We start from the raw sequence: 11726 nt of genomic DNA on the forward strand, positions 1-11726 counted from the left end.
ACCTTTGCAGAAATATCACAAAATGTCTCAGAAGCAAACAACAAATCAAATCAAGTGTCTTTTCCTTCTTCTGTTGTGTTGCTAAATCTTTATATCAGGTGGATTTTTGTCTTCTGTTAATTTACTAATGAAATGAATCAACTTATACATTTTCAAATAAATCCATTGCAATGAATTTGTGTCTGTGCAGATTATATATTTTAAACCATCAGCTTTGAACAAACCACAAGTTTAATCATTTAACATTTTTACAAATTTTCTTGAAATGAAGTCAGCTGTATACAAAGCATTTAAATGTATTGATGCCCGCCATGTATTTCAGTCCAAAAAGTACATTTATCACAACTGTAGAGTGAATAAATGCTCTAGGGTTTTAATTACAATAGTCATACTTTATATTCTCCTAATTATACAATAAACATGACTGCTTCTAGAATGTCTCACGCATCAATTACAGATCAAATGTTTGTCAAAATTAATAATAATAATAAAAAATCTTATTTATACTAGAGAAAACTCTAGCAGTTACTTAAACCTCGTAGTGTAAAGTAATGTGTATCCAAGGACTTTAAATTACTTTAAATGACATTATTGTTGTATTCACAAAGTTGCTTGTAAAGCTGCAGACAGTGCGTCCTTGTTTTCCCACTTCTACAGGAAACCTGTTTTTTCCTGTAGATAAAAAAAATGTCCTTCAACTAGTTTCAGTCTGCGCTACATACATTCTTCCCCAAGGAACGACATATGTACAAGAAGAAGGAAGGGAAAAAATATAAATATAAAAATTTGGATCAACTTGTCAACCAAACATCTTCTTGATGTGTGTGTTTGTGTGGATGTTCGTGTCCAGTGTTTGGCTGAATGTGTATGAACAGGGTTGGAAAATATCTACCAACTAACATGTAAAAAGATGAAGGACATGCTAAGAGTGCATGGAGGACTTCCTTCATTTATACTCATGAAAGCACATGAGAAGCTCCTCTTCTTTGCAGGTGACTCTTTATCTGCTCACAATAAGCAAAAGTTCTCCACTTTTGACAAGGACCAAGATACCAGTGGAAATAACTGCACTCCTAAAAATAAAGGTTCCAAAGGGTGTTTTTGCAGTGATGCCAAAAAAACAAAAACAAAAAACATTATTGTTCCCGAAATAACCTTTGATTGATCATTTAAAAATGTAAAAAGAACCTTGAGTCGAATTATCAATGCAAACAAAAAGCCTTTATTTTGAAGAGTGTGAAAAAAAAAAAAACATTCGCTGGTCTTGTGTTGACAAATTAATTATTTTTGTGAGGAAAAAAAACGAATCTGACCAATCAGAGCAGGCTTTCAGAAAAAAAAATCAACAAAAGAAAGAGGGAAAATCACTCACTGCTCTGGACTGAATCACTTTAGTAGTCCTAATAAGGATTTATCAAAATGTAATTCATGTTGTCTTGAAAGAGTAAAGGATGCTGTATGCAAGTTGTAATAAAGAATGTATATTATATAACCATTGGTATTTCATTGAAAAGAGGACCATGTTCTTGTTTCCTTATAAGAAGTATTTTATTTATTTTTTAGATGAAGACATTTTATGTACCACAGCAGTTTCAAATCATTAATATTACCAGTTTAATGGATGTTTTCTCCAGGAATATATAACGAATTTGGACATTTTAGAGAACTGCTTAATTAATTACATTCGATTTTGGTTGACTAGATCTACTGCAGATTTAGTCGACTAAAACGAAGTCTAAAAAAATTCAGATGACTAAAATATGACTAAAATTAAATGGCATTTTAGTCCAAAGACTATGACTCAATCTAAATCAAAACTGACAGTGCTGTAAACATAATATGCATAACATAATGTTACTTCAGTACATACTCCAGTTTAATTTAGCTTCACTCCAGCCCTTAAAATCATTCTTATTAGATAGATAGATCCTTGAGTATTAGCTGAAGTTCACTGGGCCGTTAAACACACCACCATGAAGAACAGGGGCCTTTACGGTTCCTCCATTGGCGGAGCTTATGGTCACTGTAACTCCTGCAGTTGAAACAGTTGCAGCTGCTGCACCGGATGAAGCTCCGCCTCCAGCAGAAACATCCTCTGGAACTGATGGAGACATAGAGATAAACTCAAAATGCATAACAGTTCAGATCAAAAATTCATAGATACAGATAAAAAAAAAAGTGTAAAAAAAACCTTTTGGAAGTTCTCCCTGCAGCGTATTAGCCAGATCATTTTGATTCATTTTGTGTAGCACGCTGACTGCAATTCTCCCGGCGTTTGAAAGGTCGTACTGCTGCACCATGAGATCCGCAACATTGTGGCGATTAGCGTTCTCCAGCTTTCCAACAGGAATAGACTTATGTTGTGCTCCACCATTTGACAGGTGCCATTTGAATAACTCAAAATCTGATTGCCGTAGGTTAGAAAGTGCATCATGAATCGCGAGTTTGGTTGCTTCCATTTCGTTTCACTATAAAGAGAAAAAAATATAGCATTACAACAATGTCAGTCTCATTGCCAGCCAAAAGACTCGGCTGGGTGAGCGGATATATCCTGCACAGTGTAAATAGTTTTGGTGGTCCTAGCAGGGAAATCAGCTTGTTGTCATTTCATTTATAAACCTTATTTGCAACTGTAAATATTGGGTTGCCATCTTCAGTGTGGCAGAATAAGGGACTCCCATTCACACTGATGATTTTAACACCTCACAACTTTATTTATTCCTAAAGAACTCCTCCAGGATCTGTTTGCTTTAAGTAGTCATTCTGTCTGGAACCATTTATCACTTTTTAGATTTTTAATTTTTAAATATTTGTAATTTTTTTATTTAGATTAGCTGAATACATAATTGAATAATAATTGAACAAATACGCTCTTCATTGATGTATGGTTTGTTAGGATAGGACAATATTTGGAATCTGAGTGTTATTTATTTGTATATGTAAGGTAATATCGCTACTTTATTTGTTTAGCATAATATCAAGTGTTGAATTACAGTGGAAATCGATTAGCACCGATTAGCAGGCTGACAAGCATTAGCTGTACTGTTATTACCTGTATATGCAGATTTTTATTCTTATTTCTTTTTCATATTGGCATTTTAATTAAAAGATGACTCAAGATGGCGATTCAACACATGCCTCCCATGAGGAATGCCATGAGAGAAGAACTTTTCTAAGGAAAAGTTTTCTCATTTCCTTTTAAACTGATGTGTATTTTTGCATACATTAATTCAGATTCCAGGTTCATATTATATGCAAAGATATGCCGCAGCTTAATCACCGAACCATCTGAGCTATTGGTGCATGGACCCCGATGACTATAACTGCCTTTGAGTTTGTTTGTTTTATTTGTAAAAACGAGCCCTAAAGAGTGAGGTAAAATCCTTTGCACATATTTAAACAACTTACACCTGATTTACAGATCAAACAAATATTTGTCAAAACAAAGAACGCGTTTTGTGTGTTGGTTTCAAACGTGTAGCCTAGTGTTAAAGCCAAAAGACTATCTGTCATTTGTAACCAACATCGCTGTGAAAACACACACACTTTGTGTAATTAGACTTAAACGAAATTACTGAGACCTTGTGACAACTAACTTTTATCCAAAAACTTGTTAAATGAAGTAATGTACTTACGAAGTTGAAGGTAAAGCTGCAGTCTTCCCTTCCTGTTTGCCCACTTCGGTCGGTTTCGCTTTTGCACTTTTTTTTTCCTTCCTGTTGATGGAAACATTGCCCTCAGCTCAGTCTATGTAATGCGTTTGTCCAATTTCTTCAATCAAATAAACAACATCTGTCCATGAAGGAAGAAAAATACCTGTTTTTAATAAATCTTTTGGGTGCATTAAGAATATACACTTCTTTTAACTTTTTTTTTACTTAATATATTTGTTACACAGATGTTTATTGTGTCTTGAAAGTTCTGTACAGTGATATTGGTTATATGGTGAGTTTTTTTAATTATTATATATATATATATATATATATATATATATATATATATATATATATATATGCTTTAAACAACAGACACAAACAAATACAACATATATTATAAAGTCAGGGAAACTTAAAACAAATCAAATGAAATAAAATAAAAAGAAATGCATGACCTTCACATTACTCAAAGATTTTGAAGACAGAACATAAACGGACAGTTTTGATTGCTTTTCTATTAGTACTGCGAAGATTAGTACAGAAATAGTTTTCCAATTCTTTATAAAACACTGTAAAACAGGGTTTTTTGTTAGTATATTTGCATTTATGAAAGTGAAACTTATGAATAGATTAATAACGAATGCTTCATTATTCATATTATCATAATCAAAATGTTCAAAAACAACATTTTCAAAATGCAAATTAAAATTAGAGAGTATCTTTTTTTTGATAAACACAGATATGGTGAGTTGTAGAAATAGGTTTAAAAGTTGATGACGTACATTTTTATAATTAAGAGATTTGTAATATTTTTAAAGAGTTAACATGTAACACCTAGGACAAGTGAAACACGTTAGTGAGGACTATGGGAGTTGCCATTTAATTGGCAGTTTTAAAGTTCTTGAGTATTTTGATGGAGTTCTGTAGAGCACATTCCTGTTCACTATAAGCTCATGAGAGCAAACGTGACGTCACAACATGAGATAACTAATTATGATTATGATACTTTTGGACCAACTTAAAAATGTATTTAGTTTTCTTTTGTTTCTGCCTTTCCTTTTCAAATGGGCAAAAACATTTGCATTTATCTGACTCTAGAGCAGGACATCAGCGAATCGGTTCACGTCATGGCACCTTAGGCCGCACCCAATGTCGCTTAAAGGCTGACAGCCGTGTTATTTGCCTTTTGACAAACAGGTTAAACCAGAATCCAACATTTTCCATCAGACCACCGAAATCTTTAAATCAAATGACATTATTGTTCCTCTTTTTTCATTGTGTGAAGTAAATGACACAGATGTATATTAGTGATATGAATGACACTGCTTCCCTGAACAGGATCATTTTGTGTCTGAATTGTTCGAGCAAATATCAATAAGCGTAATAACTACCTGACTGCATTTGCTGGCTTTGTCTCCATATTCACTAGTGCCAGTATCAGCACCTAAAATAAAATATAGTTACACTCTGGTATAAATTATCATCTAAAATCTCTAATGCATCAACTGACAAAAAAAAAAAAAAAAAAAGTGAATAGACTTAAGACTTCTCAAGACTTTTGGCTTTTTGTTTATTGGTAATGCAAATGTTAATAAAAGCATGCATGTAAAAAAAATAACATTTATGGATACATTTTTGTAACACCAGTCATCTAAAGATCCTCATTGTTACACTGTATAATCATACAAGTACACATATGACCTGGAAATATACAAATCATAATTTCTTTGAAAAACTATTTTCTAACTAATTTATTTGAAGTGTCAATCATTTAAGCAGCAACTATAGTTAAGTTTTGTTTTTTGTTTTCTTAATGAGAATGTCTATTTAAAAAGGCCTCACGAGGACTTGCGGCTATTTTAAAAAACTAAAAATCCAGGTATTTATTAGTTCACCACTTTAACAGTTGTTTTTTTTCCCCCATTCTTTGAATATCTACATAGATACACATTTACGTGTGAAACAGTAGCTTTATTAGTTATGCCAAGCTCTAAAATATGTATATTTTTAAAATCATTATCCTTAATACTTGACCAGTAAATCATGAACATCTGGAAATTCATTGGTCAAAAAGAGCAGGAAAACTGAAGAACAATCAGGTCTTATAACTTTTAGAATACTGAAATTCAGTTACTTTAATTATAATCATTTGGGGCCAGTTTTACTAACAGCTTGTGTCAGTGCAAACCATGTATACAAACCATATAATCACCTCACATATTAATTTTTTGGCATGCCAGAAAAACACATTATTTGAACATAATTTGCCAAGCCATGTTATTTTTTATTTGCTTCAGTAAATAAAAGACAACTTGGAATCACAACTGCACTGTAAAAAAAAAAAACTATTTGTTGAATCAACTTAAAATAATTTGCCTTATAATAGTAAATAATGGTTTTAGTCAACTCAAAATGTTAAGTTGTGCTAAGTGACAATTTAGATATTTGAGATGATTCAACTTAAAATTTTATTTATTTATTTTTACACATGTTTTGTTACGTCAGCTCAAGTTGTTTCTAAGTACAACTTAAAATTTCAAGTTGACTAAACTTATTTGAGCTGACTAAACTTCTAATTTTCAGGAAGCGGGGAAACAAATTAGTTTAAGTTTACTCAAGAATTTGTAATTTTTTTTTACAGTGTAGGAATCACACAATATCGGGTCTATCTAAATTTTTAAAAAACCTTTTTGAACAATTTTTTGGCCTCTTTCATTTGCGACTACACTAATTTGCCCTCCGCTTGGTACAGTATATTGCGTTGGTCGATATGTAAATGAGATGTTGCATCTATATTCTTTCATTTGTGCATTGTTAGATAACCTACTGAAATTTCCTCTCCCACTGTTTTGGAATTGTGCTCTTGCGATAATTTGCCCTGTTTAGTAAAACTGGCCTTTAGTTTCTTATTTTTACGTTTCTGCAATAAAAATGTTTGTTTTTCCAGGGAAAAAAACCCTATTGGTCTTCAAATATTGCCTTGGAGTCAAAAAGTTTAAGAACTACTGCTGTAGAACATTTGTCTTTCTGATCAGCGACGGTTACTCAATGCTTACACGTGGCTTTAGTCCATTTTGCTAATAGTTATTAGAGCATCATATGTCCTAACCTCAGCCCCAACCTCCTCCTCCATCATTTCCATCTTCTTCTCCATCCTCGTCATCCTCGTCATCCTCCACACTCACCCCGTCCTTCTTCCTTTTCTTTTTCTTCTTCTTCTTCTTGTCCTCCACTTTATATTTGATGCGTCGGATGGGGTCGGTAATGCTGCGCATTTTGCCCTCGTCAAACTCCTCGTTCATCATGAAGTTTCTGTCGATAAGCTCTGCTCCTTCCTGCCAGTTGCGGTAGCAATCTGGCCCCATTTTACAGATTTCCGCCACAGCGTCGGGCGTGAGAACGGAGCAGTCCGGTCGCAAAACCACTACTCTTGGCAAATCCTGCACCTCGAACATCTCGCTCAGCTCCCTGCCAACAACATATGACAAATATGTCTTAAACTACAGAGCTCCTTCATTCAATATGCTGCATCTAATGGTTACACACAGGTTTAGAAACCCACAAGATCAGTGATTCTTAACCTTCTGGACTCTAACCCAGCCAACAGGGAATCCCTGCTGAAAAAAAAAAAAAAGGCTAAAACCAGCCTAGGATGGTCAGGATGGGAGACCAGCTGAAACCAGCTACTTCAAGCTTAAACCAGCTAAGACAAGTCAACCAGCCTAGGCTAGTTTTAGCTGTTTTTTTCAGCAGCGATGTTCTCAGATGTTCCAGTAATGTTAAAATAATGCTGTTTCCACGTTATCTGGTCTCTTATAATCTGCTCAAAACATTAGAATTAATAAATGGTTCCTAAAACGTGTAGTTTGGAGGGTCATCTAATGCCTTTGAAATGTTATAAATTGTTAAGAACGTTCAACAGTCTCATGTTTGCACAATTATCAAAAGAAATGTTCCCTCAACATTTACATAACCAATAACAAAAAGGTTAAAACGTTAAAAAAAAAAGATTAAAAATATTAACAAGTATGTTAATGTTTGAATTAAAGCTGAGATAAATCATAAGTATTAAATTAAAACATTTAAAGACATTCTTGTTTACCACTAAAGTGACTAGAAACCAAATAAATCTAAACTAAAACTGAAATAAAATGAAAATAAAGCAAAGCTAAATATTAATATTAAAAAATAAAGCACATTTACAAAAGCACGCAATTACTAAAATCTTCACTTAGATTAAAATGAAAACTGAAAGTATAAAAATAATAGCTATGTTATCAAAAACTATAATAACATATAAAACAATATTAAAATATCACTAGATCATAATTAGTCACTGTAAAAAGTTTTCACCAGATTCAACTTAAAAACCTAAGTTCAGCCGCTGCCTTAAGTTTTTAAGTTAAATCAGCTTAAAACTACAAGTCATTTTAACTTATTACAATAAAAATGAGTTGATATAACTTGTGAGTTTAAATTACTTAAGTTGATTTAACTTCAAATCTTAAGGCAGCTGCTAAACTTTTAGTTTTTAAGTTGAAACTGGTGAAAACTTTTTACAGTGAACTTCCTTATTACCCAGTTGTTTGAATTACTATACTAAGTATATAGTATACATATAATACATGCATAACATAATTGTAAAATAAAATGCTCCCATAGTTTTTTTGAGTGGGAATCCTCGTTAAATTTATTTTAAAGCATCCTTTGTCTTATATTAAGCATTTTTAAGTCATCTCCCTGGTGAAAAAAAAAAAACACCAGCTAAAACCAGCCTAAGCTGGTTGGTTGATTTTAGCTGGTCAGCAGGCTGGTTTTAGAGGGGTTTTGGCTACTTTCCAGGCTGGTCTTAGCTGGTCAGCAACTCCCAGCTAAGACCAGCCAACCAGCCTAGGCTGGTTTTAGCAGTTTTTTTCAGCAGGGCTTGCAGAACTGTGCTAAACCACTGTACTAGAAGTTGTCAAACAAACATTGTACATACTGTCTGTAGGGGTCCTCGTAGGCAAGGAACAGGCAGCGTTTAGGCAACTCCTTTAGGAACTTATCATGCTGCTCCTCAGACGAGTCCAGCGAGATGTAAAGCAGGACCAGCTGAGCCGATCGCTCCACGTAGAACTCATCTGTGAGCTTCTTGAAGAAGTCTTTGAGCGTTGGCGCAAACTCCTGGCACTTCTCGCATTCACCAGAGCCGAAGAACAGCATGAGGATGCGGTTCTGGAGCCGCAGGACGATCTCACGCTCCGTGTCCAGCTCGTCTTTGTCTTTATTGTTCTTCACCAGAACCTTCCCCAGGAACAGGTCCACCATGACAGCTTCTGGAGAGAAAACATGTGCTAATCAGTGCTTGATAATATTCTCAGAGTTGCATTTGCATCTTGTTTTCTCCTCCAACTTCACAATTGTCCTACATCGCTGTTTTATCTTTTCTTTGTAAAAGGGTGTCTGACGTTCTTTGCACATTGACTTTGTAAATTATGGATCGGTATTCTGCAGCAATATTTTTTTCTTACTTTTTTTTTTTCTAGAAAATAACCAATCGTTTTACTTCAATCTGTTGAGCACCATTGAAATCCACTGTATGGAGAAAAATCATGAAATGTTTTCCTCAAAAAAAATGTTTTATTTGTGACTGTAGAAAGACATAAACATCAAATAAACTCTCAGGTAATTTGTATTTCGGAAGTAGAGTAATCCTTTAAGGCTCCACAAGCTACCTGGAGAAAGATTATCTTGGATCCAAACAATGAGATTGAAGATGTGGGTCAGAAATGTCCTGCCCTATAAACACTCACAAAGTTTGATACTTACAAGAAGGATTGAACCAAACCTCAATCAAAAGAGATCTGAAAACATGACACACTGATACTTTAAAAAGATCAGATCAAATTGTATTATCATTTTTGCGCAAAACTAGGCTTACACAATTTATTTTACTGTAAATGTAAGAATACATTTTACCAAGCTACACAAGTTCTTTGGAAATTATTATGTTATTGGACTCAACAATTTCAACAAAAATACATCCCTAAAATTCTGGCAACGGAACAAATATTCTTCCAGTAACGTTAATAGAACATTTGTTCAATGTTTAACATTAGCAGAAATCATTTTCTACACATCATTCATGTAAGGTTTTTCGGAAACAGCTGGATGTTCATCTAAAAAAAAAAAAAAAAAAAATTAAATATTACAATTTGTTTCAGAATGCTCAGAGAACAATTAAAAGTAACATTCTCATAACATCTGCTAAATGAAAAATGGAATGTTCCCTTAACATTTTGAAACATTAGAATGTTCAGATATCATTTAAATGTAACGTTCTTTAAAATTTAGAATGTTCTCTTAACAGTTAAAAACAGACGTTTGGAGCATTCAGAAGTAATATTTTCACATTTTAGAACATATTTTTGTTAGTTGGGTATGAACATGAGGTTTCATTTGAAATGGTTAACCTGGACAAGACAGACAGATTTACAGCAATTCCTCAATCAGAGGAGATCATAAAAACTGAAGTCCAGGAAAGAATTAGACTGACTCATTGCACAAACATGTGTAGAGCCACAAGTATAACCGGCCAAAAGCTGATTTATCAAGGTATTCTCAAACCTTCAGTGAGGGTGTCCTGCTGTCCTCAGAGTCTCTGCCGATCGGAACCGAACCGATCATGAGTTCGAATCAACCACGCGCCCCGCTCCTGGAGATTACAGGGTTAAACCAACACCAGACAGTCTCACATCCTTCTGTCAGTGTTTATTTACTCTCCAGTCAGAGATTTGAGGACAGGGCGAACAGACCACCTAATCTACACCATTCCACAGTCATAATCCTATTGAGAGAGAAAGAGAGAGAGAGGGGGTGAGTGAAAGTGAGAGACGGGGAAAGAAAGAGATTAGTAGCATCAAGAGTTTTGAGCAGATGTTAATCTGACAGATATTAATATTACCTAAATTATCATAAGCAAAGCATGCAAATACATGCCTGAGATCCAAGTACTGCTTTTTGTGTCTGTTTAATCATGAAAATGAGTCGTTTTGTACTCTGGAAGGATTATGCCATGTTTGCCAGAGATCCCATAAGCCTTCTTGGCTGAAAATACACCAAGGCCGTAATCCAATAGACAGAGAGAGAGAGAGAGAGGGAGGGAGGGAGAGGGTGAGAGGGAAGGAGATTCCAAGATGTAGATGAGTTAGACATGGCATTGCATTTTGGTTGAAAATGAAAACTGGGTTGACGTCATATTTGTGACCCTGGACCACAAAACCAGTCTTAAGTCGCTGGGGTATATTTGTAGCAATAGCCAAAAATACATTGCATGGGTCAAAATTATTGATTTTTCTTTTATGTCAAAAATCATTAGGAAATTAAGTAAAGATCATGTTGCATTAAGATTTTTTGTAAAATTCCTACTGTAAACCTATCAAAATGTAATTTTTGATTAGTAATATGCATTGTTAAGAACTTAATTTGGACAACTTTAAAGGTGATTTTCTCAGTATTTTGATTTTTTTTCACCCTTAGATTCCAGATTTTCAAATAGATGTATCTCGACCAAATATCGTCCTATCCTAACAAACTATACATCAATAGAAAGCTTATTTATTGAGCTTTCATATGATGTATACATCTCAGTTTTGAGATCAATTTAAGCTTATGACTGGTTTTGTGGTCCAGGGTCACATTTGATGTCAATTTGGCATTAACGATGATATTGAATTTCGGTCACCCAACATCACAACCGAAACTGAAAAACACCACAACCAAAATAAGCCTTGTCTGAATCAGGAGAAAAATATGCATCAATCAAGCACCTTTACAAGCCAAAACAGCTCTAAACAATCATGTGGCTGGATTTGGATGAGACAACAGGAGATGGACTTTTCACTAGAGGAAGCATTATTACGTATCGGATTTTAGCAAGCAAGTTAAACCGTTTTAAGATTTTGTTTCTTACAGCTGCAACTTTTGGCTTGAAGATGTTTTAAGATGTTAACTGATGAACTAGAGTGGTGCGGATAACTTGTGATGTTTTTAATCAGCTGTCTGGACTCTCATTCTGACGGCACCCATTCG

At 34.2% G+C, this 11726-nt stretch overlaps 2 protein-coding genes across 3 annotated transcripts; both read right to left on the minus strand.

Annotated features, from left to right (window-relative positions):
• Nucleotides 1–1520: 1520 nt before the first annotated feature.
• On the minus strand, nt 1521–3753 carry LOC141335990 (caspase b). Its single transcript, XM_073841503.1, has 3 exons — nt 3636–3753; nt 2192–2468; nt 1521–2101 (listed from the first exon to the last, which is right to left on the minus strand). Exons 2-3 carry the CDS (start codon nt 2457–2459, stop codon nt 1938–1940), a joined length of 432 nt encoding a protein of 143 aa, XP_073697604.1. The 5' UTR covers nt 2460–2468; nt 3636–3753; the 3' UTR covers nt 1521–1937.
• A 1456-nt stretch (nt 3754–5209) lies between these two features.
• Nucleotides 5210–10516, minus strand: nxnl1 (nucleoredoxin like 1). Of its 2 annotated transcripts, none has more exons than XM_073841500.1 (3): nt 10263–10516; nt 8638–8968; nt 5210–7124 (listed from the first exon to the last, which is right to left on the minus strand). In XM_073841500.1, exons 2-3 carry the CDS (start codon nt 8961–8963, stop codon nt 6767–6769), a joined length of 684 nt encoding a protein of 227 aa, XP_073697601.1. In that variant the 5' UTR covers nt 8964–8968; nt 10263–10516; the 3' UTR covers nt 5210–6766. The 2 variants fall into 2 exon arrangements, with proteins under 2 accessions (XP_073697601.1, XP_073697600.1); XM_073841499.1 differs by having other exon boundaries at nt 8638–8971; nt 10263–10514.
• Nucleotides 10517–11726: the final 1210 nt, after the last annotated feature.

Source organism: Garra rufa, chromosome 6 (genome assembly GCF_049309525.1).
Source record: "Garra rufa chromosome 6, GarRuf1.0, whole genome shotgun sequence".
NCBI lineage: Eukaryota > Metazoa > Chordata > Actinopteri > Cypriniformes > Cyprinidae > Garra > Garra rufa.

Bases quoted from the DNA above. Each gene is read 5' to 3' on its own strand.
- LOC141335990 (XM_073841503.1), bottom strand. From the start codon at position 2,459: ATGGAAGCAACCAAACTCGCGATTCATGATGCACTTTCTAACCTACGG. The intron at 2,102-2,191 runs GTTTTTTTTACA...TGTCTCCATCAG, and splicing joins GCAGGGAGAACTTCCAAAAG to TTCCAGAGGATGTTTCTGCT.
- nxnl1 (XM_073841500.1), bottom strand. From the start codon at position 8,963: ATGGTGGACCTGTTCCTGGGGAAGGTTCTGGTGAAGAACAATAAAGAC. The intron at 7,125-8,637 runs GTATGTACAATG...TGTTGTTGGCAG, and splicing joins TACGAGGACCCCTACAGACA to GGAGCTGAGCGAGATGTTCG.